Raw genomic sequence first — 27,635 nt, 5'->3', positions numbered from 1 at the left:
ACTGTAGACTATTCTGGATCCTTTGCACCTCCATAAAAATTTTAGCATCGGGACCAGGGGGTGTAGCTCAAGTGGTAGATAACCTGCCTAGCAATCTGCAAGGCTCTGAGTTCCAAACCTAGTACCAACAAAGAAAAAGAAAAAAGGATTGGCTTAGCCATTTCTGCAAAAAACAAACTGGAATTTTGATAGAGATGAGATTCAATCTGTGAAACCAATTTGGGGGAATAATGCCACCTTAATATTAAGGCTTCAATTCCATCTATTACAGATCTTTAATTTCTTTCAACAATGTATTATAGTTTCTAGTATACAAGTCTTGAACTTCTTTTGGTAAATTTATTCCTAATTATTTTATCCTTTTTGTTCTTAATTTCATTTTCACACTGTTTACTAGCATATAAAAGTATAATCTACTCTCATACATTGATCTTATATTCTGTTATATTGCTGAATTTGTTTAATTATTTTGGATAGATACTCTGTAGGTTCTTTAGGACTTTCTATATATAGGTCATACCATCTAGCAATGACAGAGATAGTTTTGTTTCTTCTTTTCTAACCTGGACACCTTTTATTTCATTTTACTGCCTAACTGTCCTATCTAGAACCTCTAGGATAAGACTGACTAGAATCTGTGAGAGTGGATATCCTTGTTTTACTCATGATCTGAAGGGGAAAGCTTTTAGTCTGCTAACATTAAGTATTATGTCAGCTGGGGCTTTTCGTATTTATCGTCATAAAATGGAAGAAGGTTTCCTTCCACGCTTAATTTACTGAGTGTTTTTATCATGAAAGGGTTTGAGTTTCATCAAGTGTTTTTCCTGCATCTACTGAAATGACCCTGTACTTTTTAGCTTTATTTTATTGAAATAGTACATTATATCAACTGATTTTCAAATGTTCAACCAGCTTTATATTCCTGGGAGAAATCCCACCCCCCCTTCTGTGAAATCCTCTTTATATTTTCCTAGATTAGGTTTAGCAGTATTTTGTTGATGATTTTACCATCTACAGTCAGAAAAGATAGTGGTTTGTAGTTTTCTTGTCTCTATCTATTTTTAGCATATCTAGTTTTAGCATCAGGATAATAGTAGCCTCAGAGAATGTCACTTATTTTTATTTATAAAATTTAGTGGCCATAATCATGCCCACTGATTTTCATATTCTTTAGAGCTGCTTTCACGCTACTGACAGCAGAGCTGTGCAGTTAAAACTCCTGTGTCTTGCCAATGCCAAAACAGTTATTATACAGCCCTTAGGTTTGCTGACAACTGATAAACATAAAGATTCATCTACAACATCGATTTTTAAAACTGAATTTTGCAAGTTCTTAAGTATGCAATTCTGGCCCGTCTCCCCTTTCCTACTGCCCACATCTTGTAAATAGCTTGGGGGGGGGGGGGCAACAAAGTCTATAATACCCTGCAGAGGCAGGTGAAATTCTAATTCCCTATCCAACAATGGGAAAGGTCACTAACTTGGATTCCTAAACATTGAAATGACTAGAGAGAATCATTTACCCTCTGTACTGAAGGTTAAGATTTCTTCAGTAACTCACAGGACAGAAACCGCTCACCTTTTCTATTTCTTTCTGTGGAGCACAGATGTTGTTTTGATCTTCCGTTTTATCCTCTTCCTCATCAAACAAGCTAAGAACAGTTTTGGTTCTACTCTTGGTTCCTTTCTCCAAAGGGGATATTGAAGAAAATAAATCAGAATGCTTGACTGCTTCCTGGGCAGATGTGGGCAATATTCCTCCCTGAAAATAATAATGAGAAAAATAAGTACTAAGTAGAAATAAAAATTCTGTCATGGGGCCTCTCAAGTTCCTCATTAATCCACATTTGCATGATTGAGGGCACTATACCTAGTCACATTTACATCTATGTGACAAAACACTTATGTCAATTCTTTTTTCTTTTTTTTAATGGTACTGGGGATTGAACACAAGGGCTTGCACATGCTAGGCAAGAGCTCTAGCTCTTGAGCCACACCTGACCCCTAACGTCAATTTTTCATTGGCTGCTCAAATGAAGAGTTTTGTACACATAGTCCATAGCCAAAGATAATTCTTCCAATTATTTTAAAACCGTAGGCCCTCTCCCTCCTACCAAGTGATATGGTAATTATAACCTTAATGAACAAACTCAAGAGCTAGAAAGAACTTCTAAGTCACAGAGACAAGTGTCAATTATTAGAAGATCATGTATTTCCTATTAATTAATACGTTGTGTATGTCTCTGGATAAACTTAGTTAGCAAAATCAAGACACTCAAATTATGGGTTTACATTATATACACAATTAGAACAATTCCTAAAATAATCTTAAATGCAACATTTATTCATTCAACAGTTATCACAATTTGGGTAAAATACCACTGACAGAAAGAATCACTCTTATTGTATGCTCAACCAAGAAAGAAAAATGACTCCTAATTAAACATGCCATTGAGGGCTGGGAGGGTAGTTCAAATGGTAGAGTGCTTGCCTAGTGAGCATGAAGCTCTGAGTTTTAAACTGCAGCACCACCAAAGAAAAAAAAAGAAGAAATCATACCATTAATTGTGAGGTGATCCTAATTTCAGAATGGCTGAACTGTGGGAAAACATGCTTACTTGAAGAAATACATAATGTACAAAGTAGGGCCTACTATATGCACGGCTATTTGCAAAGTGCTATGGATATAACCATACACAAGGACTAGAATGAGGCAACACAGGACCACATGCAGCCACTTGGAAGAGAAGGTCACAGAGTGACACAGGTACAAAAAAAATCTGTTACACTGTAGCTGCATGGAGGTTTCATGTGAAAAGAAAATTCAATGTCCTTCACATACACCCTGGGGGGAGAGATTAAACCAGAGCACATGGACACACGGGGTATAAGGAGAGTTTAAAAAGAAAAGGTACAAAGACCAAAAGCAACCAATGATACTGGATCCCCAAACATAACCAGCAGCATTAGCTATAGGTTTCTAGCAAGAGATGGTGAACCTTCAGGAAAAGAAAGCTAGCATTTTCAAAGAAATACACATTTCACTCTACTCTGTAGTTCACAGACAACATAAACCATACTTAAAAGAATGGTAAACTAAAGTCTTCTTAAAACTGACATCTTAACTCAAGTATAGGAAGGGATGAGCAAAGAATCATGGGAAACAGAAATGTCATAGAGAAAAAGCAAATACATAGAAAAACAAAATGAAAAGTAAGATGTGGAAAAGCAACCTGGAATGAGAGGCAAAATGTAACTGACAAAACACTGACAATAATAAAGTAAAACAAGACACTTATAGTCTACTGTGTGCACATGTACCTACAAAAAGAACCAGAAAGTGGGCATGGGGAAGGTTTCCCTGAAGAGCAGAAGCATGGGCTCTCTTCTCTACAGTTTTAAAATCTTTCTGCAAATAACCCATGAATTTTCAGTGGTGGAAAAAAATATAAGGAAGGGTATGTGTATGTGTGTGTGTTACAACAAAGGAGACCCAAACACAGTAAGAAATGGAAGAAGCCCACCTTCTCTGCTTCCTCAGCCAGCTCAGCCCTTCCCAACTCTGAGGACACTTTGGCACTCTCAACCTTTGTATCCACAGGTTGCACTCCAAATTGTGCCTCTTTGTCTTCTTCATCACTGAATAGCAAAGGTGGTACCTCAGGAACAGTCTCTTTTTTCTACCAAGAAAAGAGAAAATGACATCTACAACAATAAAAAAAAAAAAGCGTCCAACTATAATGTATAGACAGTCCCCTTCAGCATGAGCCAAGGATCACTGTATCACTCTGTGTCTGCACCTCATCATTCTTCACCATTCCTTAAACTCACTGCAAACTCGCACCCCTCAATATTGTGCTCCTCTCTGCAGCAAGACCCAGCTCAGATGTCACCCATGACTGTTTTCCTGTTTTCTTAAATATTAGTTTCTTTGCTGAATAAACATATTGCTTCTCTTTCCACCCAGCCTCTGCTAACTTACCTACCTGGGTCTAACTTCTCTCCTGGGTGTTGCTGAGATTAACTGCTAGCACTCATCTACCTGCCCATTCATCTAAAAGGACCATATATTTTATGTCTGTGGCCAGTCATGTCATTTCACACTATGGTCTTGCAAGTCCTTTGGTTCATTTCTCATCTCTTTCTTCTCTGAGAGGCAGGAAGCTTGCATATTAGTTAACTGAGGTTGTTGCTGGACGCACCTAGAATTATCAGCATCCTTGGGTCAAGTGACTTATCAACAGGTTCTTGAGGGAAAAACCAAACTCTATTATGCTAACTAGATGCCATGAGGAATTGGGCATTGAAACAATGCCTAAATCAAGTAAGGAAGGCAGATTTGGGAAACTCAAAGAAGGACAATACTAACTTTAACAGAATACGTTCCAAATGAAGCAATAATGGGGACTGGGAGTGTAGCTCAAGTGGTAAGCATTTGCTAAGCAAGTGCCAAGGCCCTGAGTTTAATCTCCAGCACTTCCCAAAAAAAAAAGCGCGGGGGGCAGGGGAGAATGAATGAAAAAATAATGGGTTATGTTGTTTTTAGTTACTGCAAAGAAGAGATCCTTAAGATGCAAAATGATTCATACTTGAAATAAAGAAGAATGGAAACTCACAAAGAACTTCAGAAGAGATAAAGCAATAATGAAGTGATTAAAGAAAAAAATTTTGTAGAACATGCAGGACTGTTTGATTTGAATATGAAATGTCCCCAACAGGCTCATGTGTTGAAAGCTTGGTCCTCAGCAGGTGGCAATATTTTGGGACGTGAGGAGACTTGAGGAGGTGGGGCCCTAGTTGGAGGGAGTAGGTCGCTGGGGTTGTGTCCTTGAGGGCTAGATCTTGCCCAGGCCCCTTCCTGTTATTCTGTTTCCTGTGCACCATGAGGTGATTAGCCTTTGTCACCTGCTCTCACTGCCATTATGCCCTCTCTCTCACAGACTCAGAATCAACAAAACCAAGGACTACTGACTGAAACCTTTGAAACCATGACATAAATTAAATTCTTCTTCCCTTAAGGGGTTTATGTCAGGTCACAGCAATGACAAGGTCAGTTTGCAGAGCTGACTCAGGGCAGCATCACTACTCCTTGTAGCACAACTTTGAGGTTATTTCCTAGGTCTAAGAGATTACAAATACCGTTGCTACAGGAGGAACAGAGGCAGGAGGAGAGCCAAACAGAGAGCTTCCACTATCAGCATCATCTTCAAAGAGGAGTGACACTCTCTGGGTCTTCTTTTGACTATATGAACAAACAAAAGGTCAAATTCAGAGAAAATGTGATTCAAAAACAAAAACAATATTCTTTCTAGGCCACACCTATAGCAAGCCATCTACCATTATCTGTTGACCTTATACAGTTGACAGCAGACAGGAAAAACCTTTGGATGGTAGAATTTGTCTCTGAGCAGTCAGCAGCCTCTGTCACTCACCCTCATGTAGAGGAGCCCAAGGCCCTCCTCATCTTGCCAGTCAAGTCAGTCACTTTCTACCCAGTGCAGTTGCTCTGGCTGTTAGCTCTGCAGAGCACCCCAATCTTTAGCTATTCACAAACACAGCACTCTCCCTCTCTACCTCTTATAGCAGAAGAAGAAGTAGGGAGTGGATATGCCTACTTCCAGTGTGGGCAGGAAGGCAGCTGCTAAGAGAAATTGCAAAGTCAAGGCCAGGACCAGGGCCAGCTTTGGAATATGATTGTCAGGTCTGCTTTCTACTTCCTTTTTTTCATAGTAGCTTTATTGGGACATAATTTACAAACTATAAAATTAACCCTTTTCAAGCATACACTTCAGTGATCCTTATCATATTCGGAGTTATGCACTATCATCAGAATCTAAGTTCACATTTATATAACCCCAAAAAGAAACTTCATGCCAATCAGCAGTCACTCCTTATTCCCTTCTTCTCTCAACCACTGGCAACCACCAATCTACTTTCTGCCTCTATGAATTTATCTCTCCTGGACATTTCATGAAAGTAGAATCCTGGAATTTGTGGTCTTGTGTGACTGACTTCTTTCAATAAAATGTATTTTCCAGGTTCATTCATGTCCCAGTATGTCCTTTATTCCATTCTATTGCTGACTAAAAGTCCATTATGCAGTTATACATTTTATCCATTCATCAGTTGGTGGACATTTGTGTTGTTTCTACTTTTTGACTATTGTGAATAAGGCTACAATGAATATTCCTGTGTAAATTTTTATATGAGGTTATGTTTTCATTTCTGTTAGATACACACCTTAGAGTGGAATTAACTGGGCCATATGGCAACTCCAGCTTAATGTTCTGAGGAAATGCCACACCATTTCACTCTTTCACACCCTCACCTGCACTTATCATCTGCACAAAGCTTCTCTGAAATCTGATGAAAGCAACGAATTATATCCCAAATTTCACAGACAACTTCAAGGACAAATGGAGGCGGCTCTAATCTAATCAGCTCAACAACTTTATGAGAGCTAAGGAAACTGAGACACAGGGAATTCAGATAACTTGTCCAATATTGTTCAGACAGAATGGGCAGGGCCAGAAAACTTAACATCAGCTACTAGAATTTCAGAGCTTATATATGAACCAGAAGGCAAAGATACACCAGGTGTCAAGTCACAGGAACCTAAAACAGAAAACGGCGAGGTCCGAAGAGGTGACAATATTTGCAGTTTCAAATCTGAGGTAACTCTGAATCTATCTAATGAAGGTGAACCACACTGATGCTTTATTATTTACAGAGCTGTTGTTCTGAATCCACAGCTAAATTGCAGTATTTGCAAAGCACAGCCCACACTTGTTCTCTGTACCCTGCCTGCTTCAGAGCAGGGCTTCATGTGGAGAATCACCTAGGTCAGTAAGGTTATCAGTACTTGGGGGATTCTACAGCTTTGCACAGAACTGTCCTCCTAAGAGCATGTTTTTCAATGCTGAGCAGATTTTTATCAAAATATTTGTATTTATTTATTTATTTTTATATTGATATTTATTTATATTTTTATATTTTATATATTTTTATTATTTAATTTATTTTTTCTTTTCATTTATTTTTATTTTTTTATTTATTATTTTATTTTTTATTTTGCATTTTTATTTTTTTAATTTTATTTTTTTATTATTTTTTTAAATGTTTTTATTGTTTTTTCTTTTATTTTTTATTTTTTAATTTTATTTTTTTTAACTTTTTTTATTGATTGATTGATTGATTGATTGACAGGGTCTTGCTACACAGTCCAGGTGGCATGGAACTCTCAGTCCTCCTGTTTAAGCCTTCCAAGTGATGGGATTATAGATGTGCACCACTGTGCTGGGCAAAAATTACAAACTTCTTTTGTTTTTCCCCCACTTTGATGGTACTGAGGTTTGAACTCAGTGCTTTGCGCTTGCAAAGCAGGCACTCTACCTTTTAAAGCCACACCTTAGTCCTAAAATCATAAGCTTCTAAGTAACCTTGACTAAATTTTACAATCTTTAGGGTATCCCAGATAAAAAACAAGCACAAAAGACAACAAACTGGACATTTTAAACCACAGACAAACTAAGAAAAAGATTATTCCAAGACTGAAAAAATAGAGAGAACTCAAGTGCAGATGTAAGAAGACAAACATTTCCCAGTACTGGGGAAGAAGACCTTGCAAACAAAAAGTAACACCAGCCCCATCTGTGTCTGAATGACCCCTAGGCATCAATCATTAGTACTGGCTAATGTGCACACTGAAAACCTATTCTTGTTACTGCACAGAGTAAATTAATTCCTACAATGACTGTCTCACCTGTCCTTGGCAATGGCAAACAGATCATCTTCATCATCATCTTCTTCAAAGAGACTGGTCTTTTTCACAGCCTTCACTTCCTGGCCCTGGATGGTCCCCAAATTACCTTTGGACCTGCTGTTGTACGTTGACTTGGTCTGTGAATCAGTGATATTCCACTGGTCCTTAAAACATGAAACATACATTAAAAATCCAGAGTGGTGTGGGTATAACTTAGTGGTAAAGTGCTTGCCTAGCATGCTGAACAATTTAGATTATGAAACGTGAAGAGTAAAAATGAAATTTATATTTATTAAATTAAGTTACACTTAAACTAAGGATCAAACTTAGTATAGAAGAAGGGTCATGCCTAAGAGGTTTTGTTTGAAATCAAATCTGGAAAGCTTTGGTTCCTCCTCCACCTACCACAGTGTTTCTCCATCCTATGGTCCAGTCCTGTGTTAGGATGACAGAACTTGTCTATTTTAGGAGACCAAAATTAATTATAAAGGGGATGAGTAGAAACAGGATTATAAAAAAAATCAAGAACTCTCAAGTTTGAAGGATGTTTTAGTTTAAAAATCCCAAAGCAGGACTGGAAGAGTGGCTCAAGTAGTAGAGCACCTGCTTTATAAGCACAAAGCCCTGAGTTCAAACTCCAGTCCCAGTCCCACCAAAAAATAAAATAAAATTTTTAAAAATCCCAAAGCAAACTGCAAAAAAAGAGTATAGAGTTCATGTAGCACAAATGTAAAGTTGTTACAATGGGAATTGCTGGGGATCCTTTTTACCACAAAGGATCTGGCCTGAGGGGCAGGCACAATGGGTCACACCTGCAATCCCAGCTACTGGACGAGGCAGAAATCAGGAGGATCATGGTGCAAAACCAGCCTGATGGGGAACAAAAATTTGCAAGACTCCATCTCAACCAATAAGCTGGGCGTGGTGACACAGGCTCACAATTCCATCTACATGGGAAGTATGACTAGGACAGTAGTCTGGGCCAGTCCAGGCAAATATGCAAAACCCTACTCCAAAAATAACTGAAGCAAAAAGAGTTGGGAGTGGTTCAAGTGGTAAAGCACCTGCCTAGCAAGTCTGAGGACCTGAGATCAAATCCCAGTATCACCCAGTATATAATCTGGCTTGTAGGAAGCTTTTAAGGAAACCCCATCAGGTGATTTTGAGGTCTGTAGGCCAAGAACAGTGAAGCATGGGCACAGGTGGCCCTTTCATTACACACATGCCACAGCCTCTCAGGCCCCACCCCCCACACACTGAAGTCAGAAGCTGCATTTCCAGGTAACTCCTTCATACATGAAGAGTTGAGGCTTGCTCCTGCAGGCAGCCATGCTGAGCAATGACTGCAGAGTTTACAGAATTCCAGTGAGGAGGCCATTCCTCAAAGCAAGGAGTGGAGGAACTCCAGCAGAGTTCCCTACATGATCCTAAGTGGTAGCCAAGGTCACTGTTCTTGACCCTTGGTCATCTTTACTCTGAATTTCGTTTTGCTCCCAGATTTAGCTAGTATTTTTACTTTCCTGGCTCTGGTAAACCAGGTGTCAGTGGCTCACACCTGTATTTCCAGCAACTCAGGAGGCAGAGATCAGGAGGATCACTGTTCAAAGCCAGCCGAGGCAAATAGTTCACAACACCCTACCTTGAGAAAACCCATCACAAAAAAAAGACTGGTGGAAGGGCTCAAGGTGTAGGCCCTTCCTGAGTTCAAGCTCCAGTACCGCAAAAATAAATAAATAAATAACATTTTTAAAATTTTTAAATGCTCTGGTAAGAACAATTCCACTGATGTTAGGCTGTCACTATAGGCATAAAAACTTAAAATGATAAAAAGAAAAGAATGAACAATTCATCATCATTGTGTCTGTTTGAGCAGAAAGCACAAATTATGTTAAGTCGCTTTTTGGTGTGTTTGCCTTTGGTAGTACTGGGGATTGAACTCTGAGCCTCACACTTGTTAGGCGAAGTGCTCCACTACTTTAGTCACACCCCAGTCCCTTTTACTTTTAGTCTGTTTGTTAGATAGGGTCTCCTGCTTTTGCTCAGGCCAGCCTCAGACCATAATTCTGCTGCCTCTACCTCCTGAATAGCTAGGATTACAGCTGGGCATTCTTATGCCTCGCTTGTGTGGTGGAGTTATGCTAACTTAGCCTTGAATCACAACTCTCCTACTTCCACCATCCAAACAGCTGGGGTTACAGGCATGAACCACCAAGACTGGAGCATGCTGAGCCAATTCAAACTGTTTCAATAAAGATACGACCTCAGCTACAATTTATTTTATCTACCTCATACCCTTGCAACCTATCTGTAGTGATAAAATAAAGAGTAACTATCACTGTACAGAAAAACTGTTTTAAAAGATTACTTATTTTGGTTATCATTCGCTGGTAAATGGATGGAATTGGAGAACATCATTCTGAGTGAGGTTAGCCTGGCCCAAAAGACCAAAAATCGTATGTTCTCCCTCATATGTGGACATTAGATCAAGGGCAAACACAACAATGGGATTGGACTATGAGCACATGATAAAAGCGAGAGCACACAAGGGAGGGGTGAGGATAGGTAAGACACCTAAAAAACTAGCTAGCATTTGTTGCCCTTAATGCAGAGAAACTAAAGCAGATACCTTAAAGCAACTGAGGCCAATAGGAAAAGGGGACCAGGAACTAGAGAAAAGGTGAGATCAAAAAGAATTAACCTAGAAGGTAACACCCACGCACAGGAAATCAATGTGAGTCAATGCCCTGTATAGCTATCCTTATCTCAACCAGCAAAACCCCTTGTTCCTTCCTATTATTGCATATACTCTCTCTACAACAAAATTAGAAATAAGGGCAGAATAGTTTCTGCTAGGTATTGAGGGGGGGGAGCGGGAGGGGGTGGAGTGGGTGGTAAGGGAGGGGGTGGGGGCAGGGGGGAGAAATGAACCAATCCTTGTATGCACATATGAATAATAAAAGAAAAATGAAAAAAAAAGATTACTTATTTTGGGGGTCTCTATTACTTAAGTCACACCCCCAGCATAGTGCTTGGCAGCCCTTTTGTGTTTTTGTTGGTACTGAGGTTTGAACTCAGGATCTCATGCTCGCTCTACCACTTGAGTCATGCCCCATCCTTTTTTTGGGTGTAGTTGTTCTTGGGATGGGTCTCATCATTTTACATGGCACTGGCCTTGGACAATAATCTCCTATGTCTCCCATGTAGCTGTGATGATGTGACTCGCACATGACTCCATACCCAGCTTACTGGCTGAGACTGAATCTTGCTTTTTGCCTCTGACCTCAAGTTGTGATCCTCCCAATCTCTGCCTCCTGAGTAGCTGCGATCACTAGTGTATACCACAATTTATTTAGCTTATTTATTTTTTAATCATTCTGCAGTGCTGGGGTTTAAAGCCAGGGCCTCCTACCACTCCACCAGGAAGATCTTGAATGCCCAGGATATTATTTTTCATTATATTTAAAGTCTTCTGTGTGGCTGAATCTGAGCTAGCAGCTAATCTACATTCACTATTTTGATTTTGCTGATTTAAACCTCGATCACAAATGGAAATACTGAGATGTTAACAAAAAAAGGAGCTGAACTTGCACAGGTTACTCCTATCATGTCTAGCTTAATGACACAGAGTAGTAATTAAGAAAAATACAGCAGCTGGGCACAGAGCACACTATCACAAAGTACAGAGGCAGAAAATTCTGTGTCCTTCCCTTTTCCTGCCCCTACATATCAGGTCATAAAAGAGTGCTGACTTTCCTCCTCAAAGTATGTCATAAGACCTTCCTTTCAGAGGTGACCTCCCCCTATCCACTTCATCAGACTAGCATGAAATACACACAGGTTTCCCTATTTCTCTGAGTCATCACCTCTGAAGGCTCCTATGCCACCTAAAACTTATCTCAAATAAACATTTCTCTCTTGTTAATCTGTCTTCTGTTACAGTGCCTCAGCTGTGAACCTTGTGATGGGGCCACATTTATTCTATTTGGAAAACACTAGTGTTTAACTATGACATAAACAACTTTAAGAAAAGACATAATTTTGTGCTCACCTTGGCAGCACGTACACTGAAACTGGACTAACACAGAGAAGATTAGCATGGGTCCTACATGCTTCATGACAGCAAGTTTATGAAGTGTTCCTTATTTAAAGAGATAGGGAGGAATACAGAGAGAGGGAAGGGCATAATCTTGTAAACACTGTCTTTTGGTGACTGAACTTCACTGGGTATAAAACAGAAAAGAGAAAAATGTTTAGAATAGCTGTAACTCTTAAATCCTCCTTATCTTCAATCACAACCTTAACCCACCTCCTCGTCACTGCTGAACAAGGCAGATGCTTTCTTTTTGGGTTGCTCCAAGGGTTTTGCTTTCTCTTGACTGTGAGTTTGTAGAGATGATGTCTGCTTAGCAGCCACAGTCCCAGCCCCAAAAAGATTATCCTAGAAGAATAAATGACAGGTATGGAAAGATATGACAGCTTCATAACATAAAAGAGAAAATTTAAGACATTCTCCTACATCAGAGAGCAAAGTCTCCCACGACAGACAAAATGTAACACCTTTGGTGGGAACAATCATGAAATGCTAGTACATTCCACTGCACCATCTTTACTAATCACACTCCTGCCCACAGAACCAGAAGGCAAAGTTTGAAGAAGTAGGAGATAATGTGAGGATAAGGTAACAGAAGCACCAGGAGGAACAGAGGCCCATTCAATGTCCCTACTTGGTCCTCCTGAAGGCAAAAGTGCCTGGCAGCAGCCAGGAAGTCAAGCCTTTCTTTGTATGAATTATAAACAAGAGCAAAGGATATAAAAGCAAAGAATGAGGGAACTTTCTCCACCTTTTTACAAATAAGAAAGATACATATGTCTGGGGGGGAAAAAGGAAGGAATGATTTGGGTTTCTACTTAATTTTAAAGAGAGAATACAAAGAAATAGTTTACTAAATAAAATTACTGGCATCCTAAGGTCTGATTCATATAAGTTCAATGGTATTTGCAATTCTGGGTTAGGCAAGAACTGGTACTTTTATTCAGGCAATGGGAACAAAACCATCAGAGGACTTGAGTCTGAATTAGGATTGGAAAATTAACAGCATACTATAGCAGCTGCACAATGCAGAACTATAAAGATCAATGAAGGGGGCTTGACAGGAGAATGTGGTAAGGTAAGAAAGGCCATGAGAACAATGAGCTGGTGTCCAATGGGGACCTGGTGACAATAGCTAATATTCATTCTCTGCCTGCTCTAGCACATCGCACCATGCAAAGGTTTGCATTAGTTATTTGTGTCTGCTGCCATATAAAATTGTGTTACCTTTGAGCCATATTAAGATTGAGTAGGTTTAAGTCACTTGTGGAAGATTCAGGTTTGCAGTGATGGAGGTGGGTCTCAGCCTACAAGCCTGTGAGTTTACCCACTGCCCAACACTGTGCAAGGTAGCTAGTTTGGTCTCGTTCTTATTTCTTGCTCCACTTTGCTCTCTCCATCCATGGTGGCGAAAAAGGCAAGATCAGACATGGGCTTCTCTTCTCAGCCCCACTTTATGCAAAACATTCTTATAGAGATCATGAGGTCTAGCAGAAATTGACGCTGTCAGTATTTCTCAAAGGCAGAGTCTAAAGAATGAAATCTATTAAACTCTATTAAGAGTCTAATGTCCTCCTCATGAGCAGCTGGGAGAAACTGGGGATCACTGAAATGAAAACAAGACATATTTTTTGTTCTCTTAGCTTCACGTACTCTGACAGTGTCACGATCACCCTTTCTTCTGAGCCTCTGGCTGTAACAGTTTTCTACTAATGTATGATTTAATTATCAGGTGCTGCAATAACAATGTTTACCTCTTCATCTTCATCATCAAACAGGGAAAGCGAAGTTGGGAGCTTGTTGGGCACACTTTTTGGCTTACTCGCATTTTGAGAAGAAAACAAATCCTGTTGGATCAAGATTAAAGCTGCTGGTTAGCAGGACATATCAAATTTTAAAACATCAGGTAAACATAAAACACTAAAGATGAGGCTACATGGCAGCATGTATCTACATTTATTCTGTCAAGAGGAGAAAGGTGGGGCTGGCAGAGTGGCTCAAACGGTAAAGCACCTGTCTAGCAAACATGAGATCCTGAGTTCAAACACCAGTGCTGCCAAAAAAAAGAAGATGGGGGAAGTGGCTAAGACAGAGCCCATAAAAAGGAGGGCTTATATCTGACTTGGGTGTGTGTGGCAGAAACCGCCTGGTGTTTAAGGAGAAGAGCCACAGGAATACAGGTGGTCTGCCTGAAGCCCCAGCCTTCCACAGCCACACCTGAAAGATATAAAGCAGGAGGTTTTCCAGTCAATGTCCTACCATACTAAAAAAAAAGAATGACTGTCTAAGGAACCAGAGCAAAGCCAGTGTGGTAGCACATGCCTATAATTCCAGGACCCAGAAGGCTGAGGAAAGGATAGTGAGTCTGAGCCCAGTCTGGGCTACATAAAGAGACCCTGTCTCAACCTCCTCACCTCTCCAAAGAAAAGCAAGAACTACAGAAACTCAACAACAGAAACAAAGGCTAGATTCCACAAACACTGGATCTATAACCATTTTACCATTAATATCCTCTCCTAAGAGTATGATGTTTCTTTTAAATGAATACAAATTAAATTCTATTTTAAAATGTTTGCTATTGTACTTGAACTGTGAGATATTCCAAACCAGTTAAAGATCTGCAAAACTAAAGAAATCTTGAAAATGATATAAAATGTTAGCTTTAAAGTTGTGTGGGAGGAAGGCAGGGAGAGGGAAGAGAGAGTAGTGAGTGCTATAGGAAAACCACAGTTGGGGAATGTTACCTGGAGACCAGAGGAGGGTCACCTTACCCCAGAGGTTAAAACAGCCAATGAAATAACATGTGATTATGTATGGGACAAGTTGCACCCACCCCCCATTCCTGTACCCTGATTTAAATGGTATGTAAGGAAAACTCCCTTTGTTCTTGGGGTTCAGCCTTTGGACTTGAGTCTGCTGAGCTGCTGTAGGCTTGATAAATGAACTTGCTTCCTGAAAGTTTTGGCGCCCTCTCAGTCTCTGTCTGAGACCTCCTGCAACATATCTGGCAGCCCACCCAGGATTTGGAGGGTGGTGTTTTCACCCCCTTGTCACTGGCTGACAAGGCTGCCCCTGCCAGGCGCCACCAGACTGTGCTGATCCTGGGAAGGGAGCCTCTCTCCTGGCGAGCTGAGGAAGCAAGTTCCAGTTGCACAAAGAAACCTGAAAAGGCTCAGGAACCAACCTGAGAGTCCAACTCATCAGACTGGTAAGAACCCACGTTCAAATTCAGGCCTGCTTCAGGAGTCTGATCAACTCTAAAAAGGCACCCGAGTAACACCCTTTTTGGGGGGGTGACACCATGTCTTTCAGGTTCAGGGAGCACAGTGCAAGTACTGTGCGGTGTGAGAGTGTGTGAAAGTGTGAGCCTGAGAAGTAGCCTGGTTACAAAGCAACTGTGGAGTCCTGATCCTTGGGTCCTTGGCAAATTCATATGGTCTAAGGTGAGCCCTAACAGGGTCTCCAAGTCCAGGGCTTATATGGAGTCACTCTGGCCAACAGACACCTAAATCCCCGTGAGGGGAGCAGCCGGAGATGAACAAAGCAAGTAGTGTTATATGTTTCCCAACTGTGTGCCACAGAGGAGGACCCCTTACCTCCTCTCCACAATCCTCATCCCTTCCGTCTTTGTCTCTGTCTAGACATCTAGCAAACGGGAGAAATGCGAGGAGGTCAGAGTAAGAACACTGCCCCTTAGAACTTTAAGAGGGGATTTAATGGAGATTATGGGGTCAAACTGACTCCTGACAAGCTTAGGACCTTCTGTGAAATAAACTGGCCTGCTTTTGATGTAGGATGGCCCTCGGAGGGGTCATTAGATAAGGTCAATAACTCAAAAACTCAACAGAATTTTTAAAGTGGTTGTAGGGGAGCCTGAAACACTCAGATGGTTCCTTATATTGACTGCTGGCAGGATGCAGTCCTCAATCAGCCCACATGGCTTAAAGCCCCACCTGGAGAAAGCATGTAAAGTTATGGTAGCCAGGGCAGCAGTAGCTTCCAAGTACAGGGAAAAATGTAAAAAGCCAAAATAAAACCCATATTGGTGGGGGACCCTGAGGAGGAGTCCCTGGCCCCTTATGTGCCACTGTACAGTTCAGAGAATTTCTAGGAGCTGCAGGTTTCTGCAGGATCTGGATCCCCAATTACTCTCTCTGCAAAACCCCTTTATGAAGCCACAAAGGGGAGAGAGTGAAAACCCATGGTATGGTGAGAGGAAAAAAAGACCTTTAAAAAGAATTAAGAGGGCACTCACAAATGCCCCTGCTCTGGGCCTGCCAGATATGATAAAGCCCTCCTTCCTACATGTACATGAGAGACTGGAAGCTATAGGAGTCCTGACCCAGCTGCTAGGCTCCTGGCACTGCCCAGTGGCCTACTTATCAAAGCAACCTGATGCAGTTTCCCCAGGCTGGCTGCCCTGCTTGTGCACCCTGGTGGCTACTGCTGTCTTGGTGGATGAAGCAGACAAACTTACTTTGAGACAAAAATTTACAGTCCAAGTTCCTCACTCTGTTTTGACTCTCATATAATATAAAGAAAATTATTGGTTAACAAACTCCCAAATGGTCAAATACCAAAGCATGTTATGTAAAAACCCGCATGTCCAGCTAGAGGCTGTTAAGACTCTAAACCCAGCCACCCTATTTCAGGTTAGTTCAGGCCCACCAGAGCATGACTGTTAGAGATTATGGATGAGATGTTCTCCAGCCAGCCAGGCTTGACCGGCCAGCCCATTAGTCATCTGACGTTGAATACTTCACGGAAGGCAACAGCTTTGCCCAAAAAGACACACGTTTTGCCAGATGTGCAGTAGTGTCTCTGGACGCTGTCATTAAGAACACCACCACCACTAGTCGGTACTTCTAACTTGGGAAAAAATTGTTAAATATGGACGAAAATTCTAAAATTACTAAAAGCTGTATGGGCCCCTAAGTGAGTAGTTGTCATGTACTGCTGAGGGCACAGCCTTCACAGGAGGACTCAATGGAATCCATGGCATACTTCACAGACAGGCTTGGTTTGAGACTGAAGGAGAAAGTTTTCTACTGGACAGATAGTGGAAGTTTACTGATGTCCTCACTGATACCTGAGTCACTGGCTCCCACACTTGTCAAACAGTTCCATGAAGGAACTCACTCAGGACACACAGCTCTTGAGACCACCTTGGCCCAGCATTTTTATTTCCCCAAGCTCTCCAGCATAACTTAAGACAGTATATGAAAGGTACAGTCTGTATGCCAGAAATAATCCCTGATACTTGCTGGTATCTGTCTACACCTTCTCGGCCCTCGGGATGGATGAAAGCCTTTCCTACTCAGACTAAGAAAGCCCAAAAAGTGGCCAGGTGTCTATTAAAGAAAATCATCCCTCGATTTGAAATACCTGTGTCTACTGGGTCAGACAGTGGGCCAGCCTTTGTGGCTGAGGTTACAGTTAATGGCTAAGAGATTAAAAATAACTTAAAAGCTACACATGGCCTACCACCCCAAGTTCAGGAAAAATAAAATGTATAAACAGGACTCTAAAAATTACAATTAAAAAAACTATGCCAGGAGACCCACCTACTATGGGATCAATCACTGCCCATAGCCTTGCTCAGGATTAGGTCAAGCCCCACCAAACAGATGGGTCTCACCCCTTTTGAAATGCTTTTTTGGCGTCCACCCCCTTTAGTCAAGGGCCTGTGAAGGGACCTTAAGAAAATAGGTGATCTCATCCTGAGACAAGAGATACAGGCCCTTGATTTAACTCTCTCAAAAATCAATGACTGGGTAAGAAACAGACTCCCTGTTAGCCTGACAACTCCCATGCACCCTTATAAACCAGGGGATGCTGTTTGAGTAAGGAAATGGAATATTTAACTATAAAGCCCCACTGGAGGAGCCCTTTTCTTGTTTTGTCCACCCCCACAGCAGTTAAGGTACCAGAGATCATTCCCTAGATCCACCACAGCTGAGTGAAGCCAGCTTCCCTCGAGTGGGAGTGCATTCCTGACCCGGTCTCACCATACAATATCTCCTTGAAAACACTAGCACCCTTCCCCAACAGGACTCTGCTTCCCAGGAGACAACAGGAAACCAGGGATAATGAGACATCAGCCCTGCTCTAGTCACTCTGGAAGCTGACTAGTCTGTGCACCATGGAAGCTTGAGGAGTCAGCATCTCACCTTTGAGGAGAAATCCGTTCTGTGTATTCTTCTTGCTAATCTCGGTCAACTCTCTACCTGGGGACCACCAGGCTTTGTACTGTGACTCATGTATGCACGCTACCTCCACTGGTAGTGCTGTTACCAAAACTTTTGACTTTCTGTACTTATTATTCTTGTGCAGGCACCATTGTTGGGTCATACATGCAGAGCCATACCACCTACTCAGTTTGCTTTCATGATGATCAATATATCTGTTTTAACCCCATCTATCGCCATCAAGAACAATGGCTAGAGGTCGGAAGCTTCACCAGCATAGGGAAGCTCGTTAACCGCACCCAGGGTATTGACCCCAACAAACCTGTGTCCATGTACTATGATATGTGTGCTGCAATAGCTGAAAACACCAGGCCTTCGGGTAACTGTGGGGGGCTAGCCTGGGAAAGGACCTACAGGTCAAATGACAAGTATATACGCCCAAAAGATAACAGTGGGACATCCGGTTGTGCATCCTACGAACAACTCTACTACCCTTTATTGGGGTTGTGAAAGGTGGGCAACTTGGCTGAAAGGGGAGGTCCATATCTCACAGGGAACTGCTGCACTTTTACAAAAAGGAAAGCAACCCCTGACTGTGGTCTTGGAGCCTGTAACTCTGTAAATTTCACTATTTTCAACCTCAATGAAACAGGCTGGGAAGTTGGGAAAACGTTTGACATTTTAATCTATAAAAAGGAAATAGACCCTGGAACTTTGCTGCATTTTCAATTCATCATGATCACTCATTAGCTGCTCATCATACCAGACCTTTCACTCCTTTTACGAGGAGATGCAAAGTGAGTTTCCCATCTCAGTTACAATGAAAAACCCGTTCCTCTCACTTGCTGAGTCCATAGCACAAACTCTGAATGTAACTTTACGTTATGTTTGTGGAAGAATGAATATGAGAGACTGTTGGCCATGGGAGGCAAAAAGAGCTAAACCCACAAGAGCCCTTTAATGAAACCACTTCCCCAGCCCCAAGGAGAGCACTTGGCTCCTAAAACCCTCTATTACTGGGAGTTACTGTATCTCCCATCCAAAAGGCCAATTCTCCACCCCGGCCGGGACTTGATCTGCTTGGGACAAAAGTTTTACAATGACGCTACTCAGGAGACTCAGTGGTGGGGGGCTCCCAGTCACACGGAGCCCCAGCCTCACCTGCTGGCTACAGTAGCCTGGAATAATCTCAATCTGAGTAACTGCTGTTTACAGATTAAGGACAAGATGAAAAAGCCTGCCCATGTCCCTGTACAGACCTAGAAGGGACAAAGCCCCGAAGATCTATTCGGGGGCTGGTTCTCAACCCTAGGTGGGTTCAAGACCTTGACAGGCAAACGTTCCTTGTCTTAAGAGCATGCCTGATAGCACCCTGCCTAATCCCCCGTACTGTGATCTTTCAAGATGATGCTCTTTGACCCAGAAGTGGGTCTGAGCATCAAAGGGGGGAATGTGGCAGGAAGGCAGGGAGGGGGAAGGCAGATCAATGAGTGCTACAGGAAAACCAGAGTTGGGGAATGTTACCTGGAGACTAGAGGAGGGTCACCTCACCCCAGAGGTTAAAACAGACAATGAAATAACATGTGATTCCTGTATCCTGCTCTAAATGGTATGTAAGGAAAGCCCCCTTTGTTCTCAGTGCTCAGCCTTTGGACTTGAGTCCACTGAGTCGCTGCCGGCTTGCTGAATAAACTTGTTTCCCGAAAGCTTTGGTGCCTCTCAGTCTCTGTCTGAGCCCTCCTACAACAGTTGTGCAAACTGAGCTGTATGAATTAGAAACATAAAACAGGACAACTGGTCTCTTGGGCAGAACTTGAAAATGTAAGGGCCAGATAATTAAACACAATAAGAACATACTTTCAAGAATTTTTTAGATAATTGTTTTCTTACAAAATCCAGTGACTACCTAACAAGCTCATCGAATGAGAAAAACTCTTCCAAGCACAGTGGTTTTCACCTGGGCTCTGTGGAGTCACACCGGTTTAGGTAGGTGGAGTCCACAAGGGGGCCCCAAGCATCTTATGCTCCTCCTGCATTTTATAATTGCCAAAAGAAAGGGCTCTGCTGTTTTAGGAAAATGAAAGTAATCTAAGCCTAAGATCAAAATCAAATTTCTATATCACAATTTTGGATCTTTCTTATTGTTTGAGGAAAAAAAAAAGACATTTCCATTACCTCAAACTTGTCTCCCAGGCCAAGCTCTACACTTGAGATATAAGAGTGAAGAATCATTCTTTCTGGTTCAAAGCTTTATCTCTGCCTTGTTTTACTTCTCCTTGCCTAAGAATTCCAACAATATCCAGTAAAATCATTCACTCTTCTCATGATGCACACAGTACAAAGCCAAAGTGGTGGTTCTAAAACAAGTCTCCAGTTTGTTTATATTTCTACCATTATGAAGTAGAGTTTATGCCTTCTGCCTTTGATTCTGGGTGGTCCTCTGTGACTATCTCAACCAAATGTGGCAGAAAGGTTGACTTCCACCTGTCTCTCAGGAATCTCACATGGAGCCAATTAAAGGACCCAGATTCCTGAAGGTGCCATTCTGGGAGAACCACACAAGGCTGGGGAGAAGGCCCACCTGCCACCAGGCACTAGACCCATCAAATGACTCAACCAACCACCTTCAGCCATGAGAGACCCTTAATGACAATTGCCTGGCTGAGCTTAGCCAACTTCTAGAACCAGAACAGACAATTCAACCACTGGTGTTTTAGACCACTGCATTTTGGAGTGACCTGTTTCACAGCAATAAATGACCAGAACTCCAAGTTAAGTCACTGAAATCACTCACAGTAAGTTCTTTCGTGAACTCAACAATTATTTAGTAACCAAGTAATACCAAATACAGGTAGGGTGTTAAGGACACAGGAGGAAATGAAATATCCCTGCCCTTGTGGATTTTAATCTGTTTGGAGGAGGAGACAATGAGCAAGTAAACATACATATCACCTGGCGACACATACTGTGAACAACAGAATAGAAGAGGGGATAACGAGGACAGTATGGTGTGTGCTAGCAGCCTTCTCATGGGTAGGGTTGTCAGAGGAGGCCTCACAAAGAACTGAAAGAGTGAAGAAAGAACATTCCACAGAAGGGACAGAGCCAGTGCAAAGACCCTGATGTGTGGGCGTGCTGGACCATAAATCCAGGGCAGCTCCAGCGAGGGACAAATGAGGACCGTGAGGGCAAGAAAGAGTGTGGGCCCCATCATGCTGTGCCTCAGGGCTCAGGACTCTGGCTGACCTGGACTTTGGCTAATTCCTTTCTGTACAATACAAAATCCTCAAAGGTGTTATTTACACCAAGAATAATCTGCATACCTCTAAGAGTTACATGTACATCCTAGCTGTGAGTGCAGTCTAACCACAAGAACTTAACTGGGTCAATAATACCTTGAAATTTTTTTGTGAAGGGGACTTATTACTTCCTATTACATTTTCATACAGATCTCTTATCCCCTAAAAGGTGATTAGCCTAAAATTAGTTCTGACTAGCCTACAGGGAGTCAGAAAAAGTAGTGACGCTTCTGAGAGCCTAAAATGGGACTAGAGCCATCCACAACCTGTATTTAGTCACAACAAGACTGAGCTGAATGCAGATCAAAACTGCACCAAGCCCACTAGTCAGTGAGGCTGTTAATGAAGTGAGCAGTATGTTGATCTCCATTCTCATACAAGTGCCTCATAACACTGTAGACCTACAGACAGCCTAAAATCTGAGCATCCTAAAGACAGAGAATCTCACTCTAAGGAGATACAATGGAATCAAACCCGAAAGTAAAAAGTGTAGTATATGTATTGCTTTCTAAAGGCCATATATTTTCAAGAGATTATTTTCAAAGAAAGAGTAAATAAAAAGTCTTATACTTCTGCCAAGGAAAGAATAATTCAGAAAAGTTATTGACATATCTTAGATGAATATCCAGAACTAAGAAAGAGAATTCCATACCTCAGAGTCCTCCTCATCTGAAAATAAACCTTTTTGAGTCTTTGTTTCTGATAAGAGCTTGAGATTTTTGCTGGAGGATAGGGTAACCTGTGTTGGGGGAAGAAAAAGAATAAAAAGAAAATCTGAGGACTAACAAATAAGATACCTGGAAATGAGTTTGCTCATTCATTCAGAAAATGTCCTGAGCATCTGCACTGAAAGGATACCAAGCCATGCACCAGGGGACTAAAGATGCCCTGGACCTTAGTGTGTATAAAATTCATACAAAGAATTAACAAAACATGCATTCCTTCTGCTTCCTGGTTGCTATTACTGCTGAGTATCAAACCCAGGTCCTCATAAATGCTGGACAGCCCTCTACCACTAAGCCACAACCCCACCTAGATCTTTTATGACGTCTTTTATCAAGATTAATTTTCAACCTACAAGCCCTGAAAATGTTTTATTATATTTATATTTCTGAGGATCAAACCCAGGGCTTTACACATGCTAGGCAATCATTGTACCAATAAGCTATATTCCCACTCCAGGGTACTGCATTTTAGTTTCAGAGTCCATATGTTCATTCTTAGTATATGGAAATAAAATTGGTGTTTATATGAAAAAAAATTAATGGGAAAAGTATCATTAGAAAGAATTTTTAAATTGGCATAAGTAGAACAGAAGGTATGGCTTAAATGGTAGAGGGCTTGCCTAGCAAATCTGAGGCAGAGTTCAATCACCAGTACCACTTAAAAAGAAAAAAATACGGTGTAAGTTAGGAAAGAGAAGAGGGAAGAAAAAGATCTATTAGAAAGTAAGTGTCTCACCAGTCATGGTGGTGCATGCCTGTACTCCCAGCTACCTGGGAGGTAAAGGCAAAAAGACTGTGACTTCTGGGCCAGCCATGGCAAAGTCCCTGTCTCTAAAACAAAATACAAACAAAAGGGCTGCAGTATGGCTCAAGTAATAGAATGCTTGCCCTAACTTCAACCTGCAGTACCAGAAAAAAAATTAAAAAGAAAGTTTCTCAGGATGGAAAAAGCCTGGGCACAATGACATGGTATAAACAAGGCCATTCCCAGCACAGGGACCCACATAAGAGAAAAGAAAGATAAAGGTACATCTGTGTATCAGGGAGGACAAATGTCACATAGAACACTGAGGGGGTATGTGCAATTAGAGATGCACAGGAAGGCAGGCTGCCCTAGGGGCCTACCCGGCTCTGAATGCTAGGACTTTGCTGGTGGAGAGGGAAGTCAGGGTTTCACAGCAAGAACATCACATGATGAGACACGCTTTGGAAACAAGAATGAGCTGAGCAGGACAGCAGGGCAAGGAACAACAACCAGAAGAATTTAAGGACTGATGGGTGCCCCAGGCCACTTATCAAGCACAGGTCAAATTGAGTATCAAAAAAAAGCAAATGAATATAACACATTGAATAAAGAACCCATACTTCCACAGCATTATAAAAAATGGGGGGAAGGAAGTAAGAGAGGAGAAAGCTCTTCAATTTAAAAGAATCCTGTTAATAAGTGTATGATATAGAATTAGAAAGACACTTTTGTGCAGCCTCACAGGATGACTGGTTCAGGAAACAATGGCCAGTGGATACTAAAACCACCAAATACAAGGCTGAGAGAGAACAGACATTCACAGTGCAAAGTATCACTTGTACATCAACTTAGTAATGATGGAAAAATGGGGAATCTTTCCAATGCAACTGCATGGTAGGCAGCATTTTAACCAACTGACCAAACTCACCAGGGTGAGGGGACTGGGGAACCAGGAGATAGTGGACTTGAAGGGCCTTGAGAAGTGATGCAACAGAGAGCAAACACCTAGTCTGCCTATTATTGCACCAAAAACGCTTAACCTAAATCTAGTTGTAGGAAAACAATTGGGCAAATTCACAATGTAATACATTCTACAAAACAACTGACTAGTAATAAAAAGCAAAAACAAAAACAAAAAAAAATTTTTTTTTGGTGGCATTGGGTGTTGAACTCAGGGCCTACACATTGAGCCCCTCCACTGGCACCCAGCAATATTTTTTAGATTAAAAGGAGACCAAAGAAATAGGACAAGCAAACGAAATGCAGATCACTGCCTGGATCCTAGACTTCTTTAAAAACTACAGTGACAAAAATGCTGAGGACAATTTGGGACAAGAGAAAAAAATTAAAATACAGACTATATATGAATTAATTTTAAATCAGTATTACACTTGTTGGGTGTGATTTTACAAAAACATTTTTGGAGAAGGGTGCCTGTAATCATAGTTACTCAGGAGGCAGATATCAGGAGGACTGAGGTTTGAGGCCAGCTCAGGCAAATAACTGGTAAGACCCTATCTCAAAAATACTAACACAAAACAGGGCTGGATGGGGTGGCTCAAGTGGCAGAGCACCTGCCTAACAAGCCTAAGGCCCTGAGTTCAAACCCCAGTACCACCAAAAAAAAAAAAAGACATTTTTGGGCAAATTGGAGCAATGTGAATATAGACTAGATAACCCCACAATAATTGATAATAGCATTTGGTTAAATAGCAGTTTTTTTCAAGAGACACTGAAACATTTAGGAGCAAAATGTCACAATGACTACAACTTCAGAAAAAACAAAATGTCACAATGACTACAACTTCAGAAAAAAACATACATGCACAAAGGTTCAGATCCATAAAATATTCAGCAAAATCCTATCAACTGCTGAATCTGGTAGTTATTTAGGGATTCAATGCATTCTTCTTTCAACTTTATGCCTGAAGTTCTTAACATAAACATGAGAGAGAGAACTGTACTTCCATCTGACCTCCAAGTCAATTAATAAGATGCCCAAATCAACTTTCTTCCCTGCTATTCCCTCCTGCTCACCGTTTTTTCTGTCCTTGCTTTGTTTTCATCTGTCTGACCAACAGTAGCTTCTGGCAAAGCCACTGCTTTTTCTCTGAACAGATCTCCTTCCTCTTCATTGAAGATACTGGCAGTGGATTTGACTTTATCTTTAAAAAGAAACCACAACATATAATTATAACCAAGGTCAATAGCCTATCATAGAGGGAGGCTGAACTTAGTACGTGACACAGGCTAGACAACTGCTCTGCCCCTGAGCTACACTCCCAGCCCCATTCCCTTGATATTTTTCACAGAGCACAACAGCAGTTCAAATGAAACAAGACAGACAGCTTAATCACCTAGCTGACACTTTCATCCAAGCAGCAGCAACCTATGCTGAGAATAGCTGGCACTGGCTTAAAAGGTAAAGAGAGACCTACAGACAGAAAGACCACTCTAGGAGTCTGAATCTAATCTAAATCTTGCTTTGACTATCAGAAGCTTGCTAGAAATGTAGACTCTTAGGCTCCACCCTAGGCCCATTCAATCAAAATCTTCATTTTGACAAAATCCCCTGGAAAATTCATCTTAGAGGAAAGATTACAGGAACATACTGACAGGAAGAGAAAGGAGAGCACCAAACCAAACAATGGACTGAAAATTCTATTATATAAGAAAAGGTTGAGTATACCTGGCAGAAAGAGAAGAAGGGAACTAAACAACTAGCCTGCAAATTCTGCTCATATAATTTACTGCCGGAGAGAAGACTTTTCGCTGCAATTCTAAAGGTCAAAACTAGAATTCTGGGAGAAAATTACAGGGGAAAACATCTCAGCTCTCCATAAGGAAAATAATTCTTAGTAACTAGTTTCCAGAGAAGAAAAGACTAGTCCATTAAACAGACCCTCCAAGGTCTCAGCATGACTTAAGTATAAATGAGACAATGACGGGAATGCTCAAGAAGGCATTCTAGAACCGCAAGAGAAAGCTTGAGCAGCTTTGTCTTTTTTAGGGCAAGATTCTTTTTCTAAGTTCCCAGAATCAAAGGCTAAAACAGGTACCTGTCTTGGGAGGTCTGCTGCAGGATGCTGAAAAAAAGTCATCACCGTCATCATCATCGAAAAGGCCAGCAGAAGCTGGGAGATATGGGCTTTTCCCTGGAGTGGGCTGCTCAGGCTTCTGGGGCTCCTTCAGTGATGGAGCAGAGGTGCCCCCAAACACATCAGTATCCCCTGTGGGTAAGAGACAAGGCAGACACAGCTGTCAGTCAGTGTGGGCCTCCTGAACACACAAAAACAAAACAAAACAAAACAGTACTTCCACCAAACAGTTTCAGTTTCGATTCATTCACAAATTACATTTGCAGAGCCAAATTATCTCCATCTGGCTCTCTGCTTCCTGCTTCTCCAGCCCACCTGGCCCACCTGGCCCATGTGGTCAGGTGGGGTCACCATTGTTTCTTGTGATCCCTTCTTTTTTAATATTTCCAGATCATGCTTCCATCCTACCTGGCCTACTAACCAGATGAGGCCCCACCATTCCTTTTTGTAACGCTTTTCCCTTACCTTTAATAAACTCTATTACCTCTCTTAATAATAATGAAAAAATCTCCATCTGTTCCTGCTAGAGAATGCCCCACAACACAGTCTCACCTGGCCACTCCAACACAAAGAGGTCCAAGGCCTCTAATTCCTACCTTTCTTTTTTGCAGTGCTGGGATCGGAACACAGGGCTTTGTGCGTGCTAGGCAAGTGACCTACCACACTAAGCTGCACCCCCAGCCCCACGTCCACTGGCTTCTAAAAAGAGTGTGAACTAACATCAGTAAATGAGCTCTTTCAATAAGCTGTCCAATGCCCTCTTAAGCTCCTGGCTACCTCCTACTATCCAGCAAGTCTTTAGAAGAGGACTGAACAGAATATGTATTAGTTATTCAAAACTGAATCCTCTATTACCTAAAAATACAGAAACAGCTCCTGCCGGGATTTTCTTTCCAGGTTTGGAGGATGAAGACTCTAGAATGAGGAAGAGAGGGATATAATTTCACAAAAAACATCACCTAACTTTCTTCATTAAATCCATCTTTTCTGTAGTACACGCAACATTACACAAATCTAGCAGGAGATGCCTTAAATAATATTTCCTAAATAAGCCATTTTTTTAAATCTCCTGATTTTTTTTTTTCATGTCCACCCATGCTAGAAGTCTTTCTGTGGGACTAACACAGTCTAAGCTGTGACTCCCATGGAAGGTCAGGCTCACTATGGAGCAGCTGGGGAGTTAGGGGCAGAGCAACAGGATCCCTCAGAATAATTCTAACTCTCCCCACTCCAGCTGGATAAAATGAACAATAAAAACAGCAAAAAAATGTGAGAGCAGTGAAAAACATGAAGACAGGAAGAGCAAAGGGGAAATGAGGCAAGGAAGTCACTGGTGTCTAAAAGTGGAATGCAAAATCAGCATAGTGAGCTGGCATCCCAGCAAGCCTGAGGAGGTCCCCAACTCTGAGGACATGTGGCCTGGGATGCTGAGTTGGTTAAAATAAACTAATTCCCAATTCCCAAGAACTAGCTCAAACCTAACAGAGTAAAAGTTGTAGGTATTTTTAAAATACGGCGCGCTTTTTAAAAATTCCTGCAGGTGATTTTGACCCATGCCAGCATGGGAAATTACTAACTGTAAATTACATGCAGAATATTAGCAAATACTTCTTTGAATTAAATGTGTTTTGGTTAAAAATATCCTCAGCACTCTATCAAGCACTTCCTCCGTTTGACTTTTTATGAATTCTCCCCTAAGAAAGAGGGAAAATGGTGATGTGGGTTTGT

At 41.5% G+C, this 27,635-nt stretch overlaps 1 protein-coding gene across 17 annotated transcripts in view; it reads right to left on the bottom strand.

Annotated features, from left to right (window-relative positions):
• Positions 1-27,635, bottom strand: part of LOC109683989 (WASH complex subunit 2) — a 61,349-nt gene that overhangs the window by 12,047 nt on the left and 21,667 nt on the right. For 11 of the 17 annotated variants that reach the window (XM_074079419.1, XM_074079422.1, XM_020160109.2 and 8 more), the window contains 10 exons: positions 26,763-26,822; positions 25,869-26,039; positions 24,847-24,974; positions 21,992-22,078; positions 13,607-13,699; positions 12,069-12,200; positions 7,763-7,926; positions 5,140-5,242; positions 3,525-3,680; positions 1,580-1,762 (listed from right to left, as the gene is read on the bottom strand). In XM_074079419.1, coding sequence (XP_073935520.1) covers positions 1,580-1,762; positions 3,525-3,680; positions 5,140-5,242; positions 7,763-7,926; positions 12,069-12,200; positions 13,607-13,699; positions 21,992-22,078; positions 24,847-24,974; positions 25,869-26,039; positions 26,763-26,822 — 1,277 coding nt within the window. Of the gene's footprint in view, positions 1-1,579; positions 1,763-3,524; positions 3,681-5,139; positions 5,243-7,762; positions 7,927-12,068; positions 12,201-13,606; positions 13,700-21,991; positions 22,079-24,846; positions 24,975-25,868; positions 26,040-26,762; positions 26,823-27,635 lie in introns of those variants that run through there. The other 6 variants (XM_074079425.1, XM_074079428.1, XM_074079427.1 and 3 more) reach the window with 3 other exon arrangements.

This window comes from Castor canadensis, chromosome 7 (genome assembly GCF_047511655.1).
Source record: "Castor canadensis chromosome 7, mCasCan1.hap1v2, whole genome shotgun sequence".
NCBI classification, from domain to species: Eukaryota; Metazoa; Chordata; class Mammalia; order Rodentia; family Castoridae; genus Castor; species Castor canadensis.
Note: the sequence above shows the minus strand (reverse complement) of the source record. Positions and strands in the feature narration are given on the sequence as shown.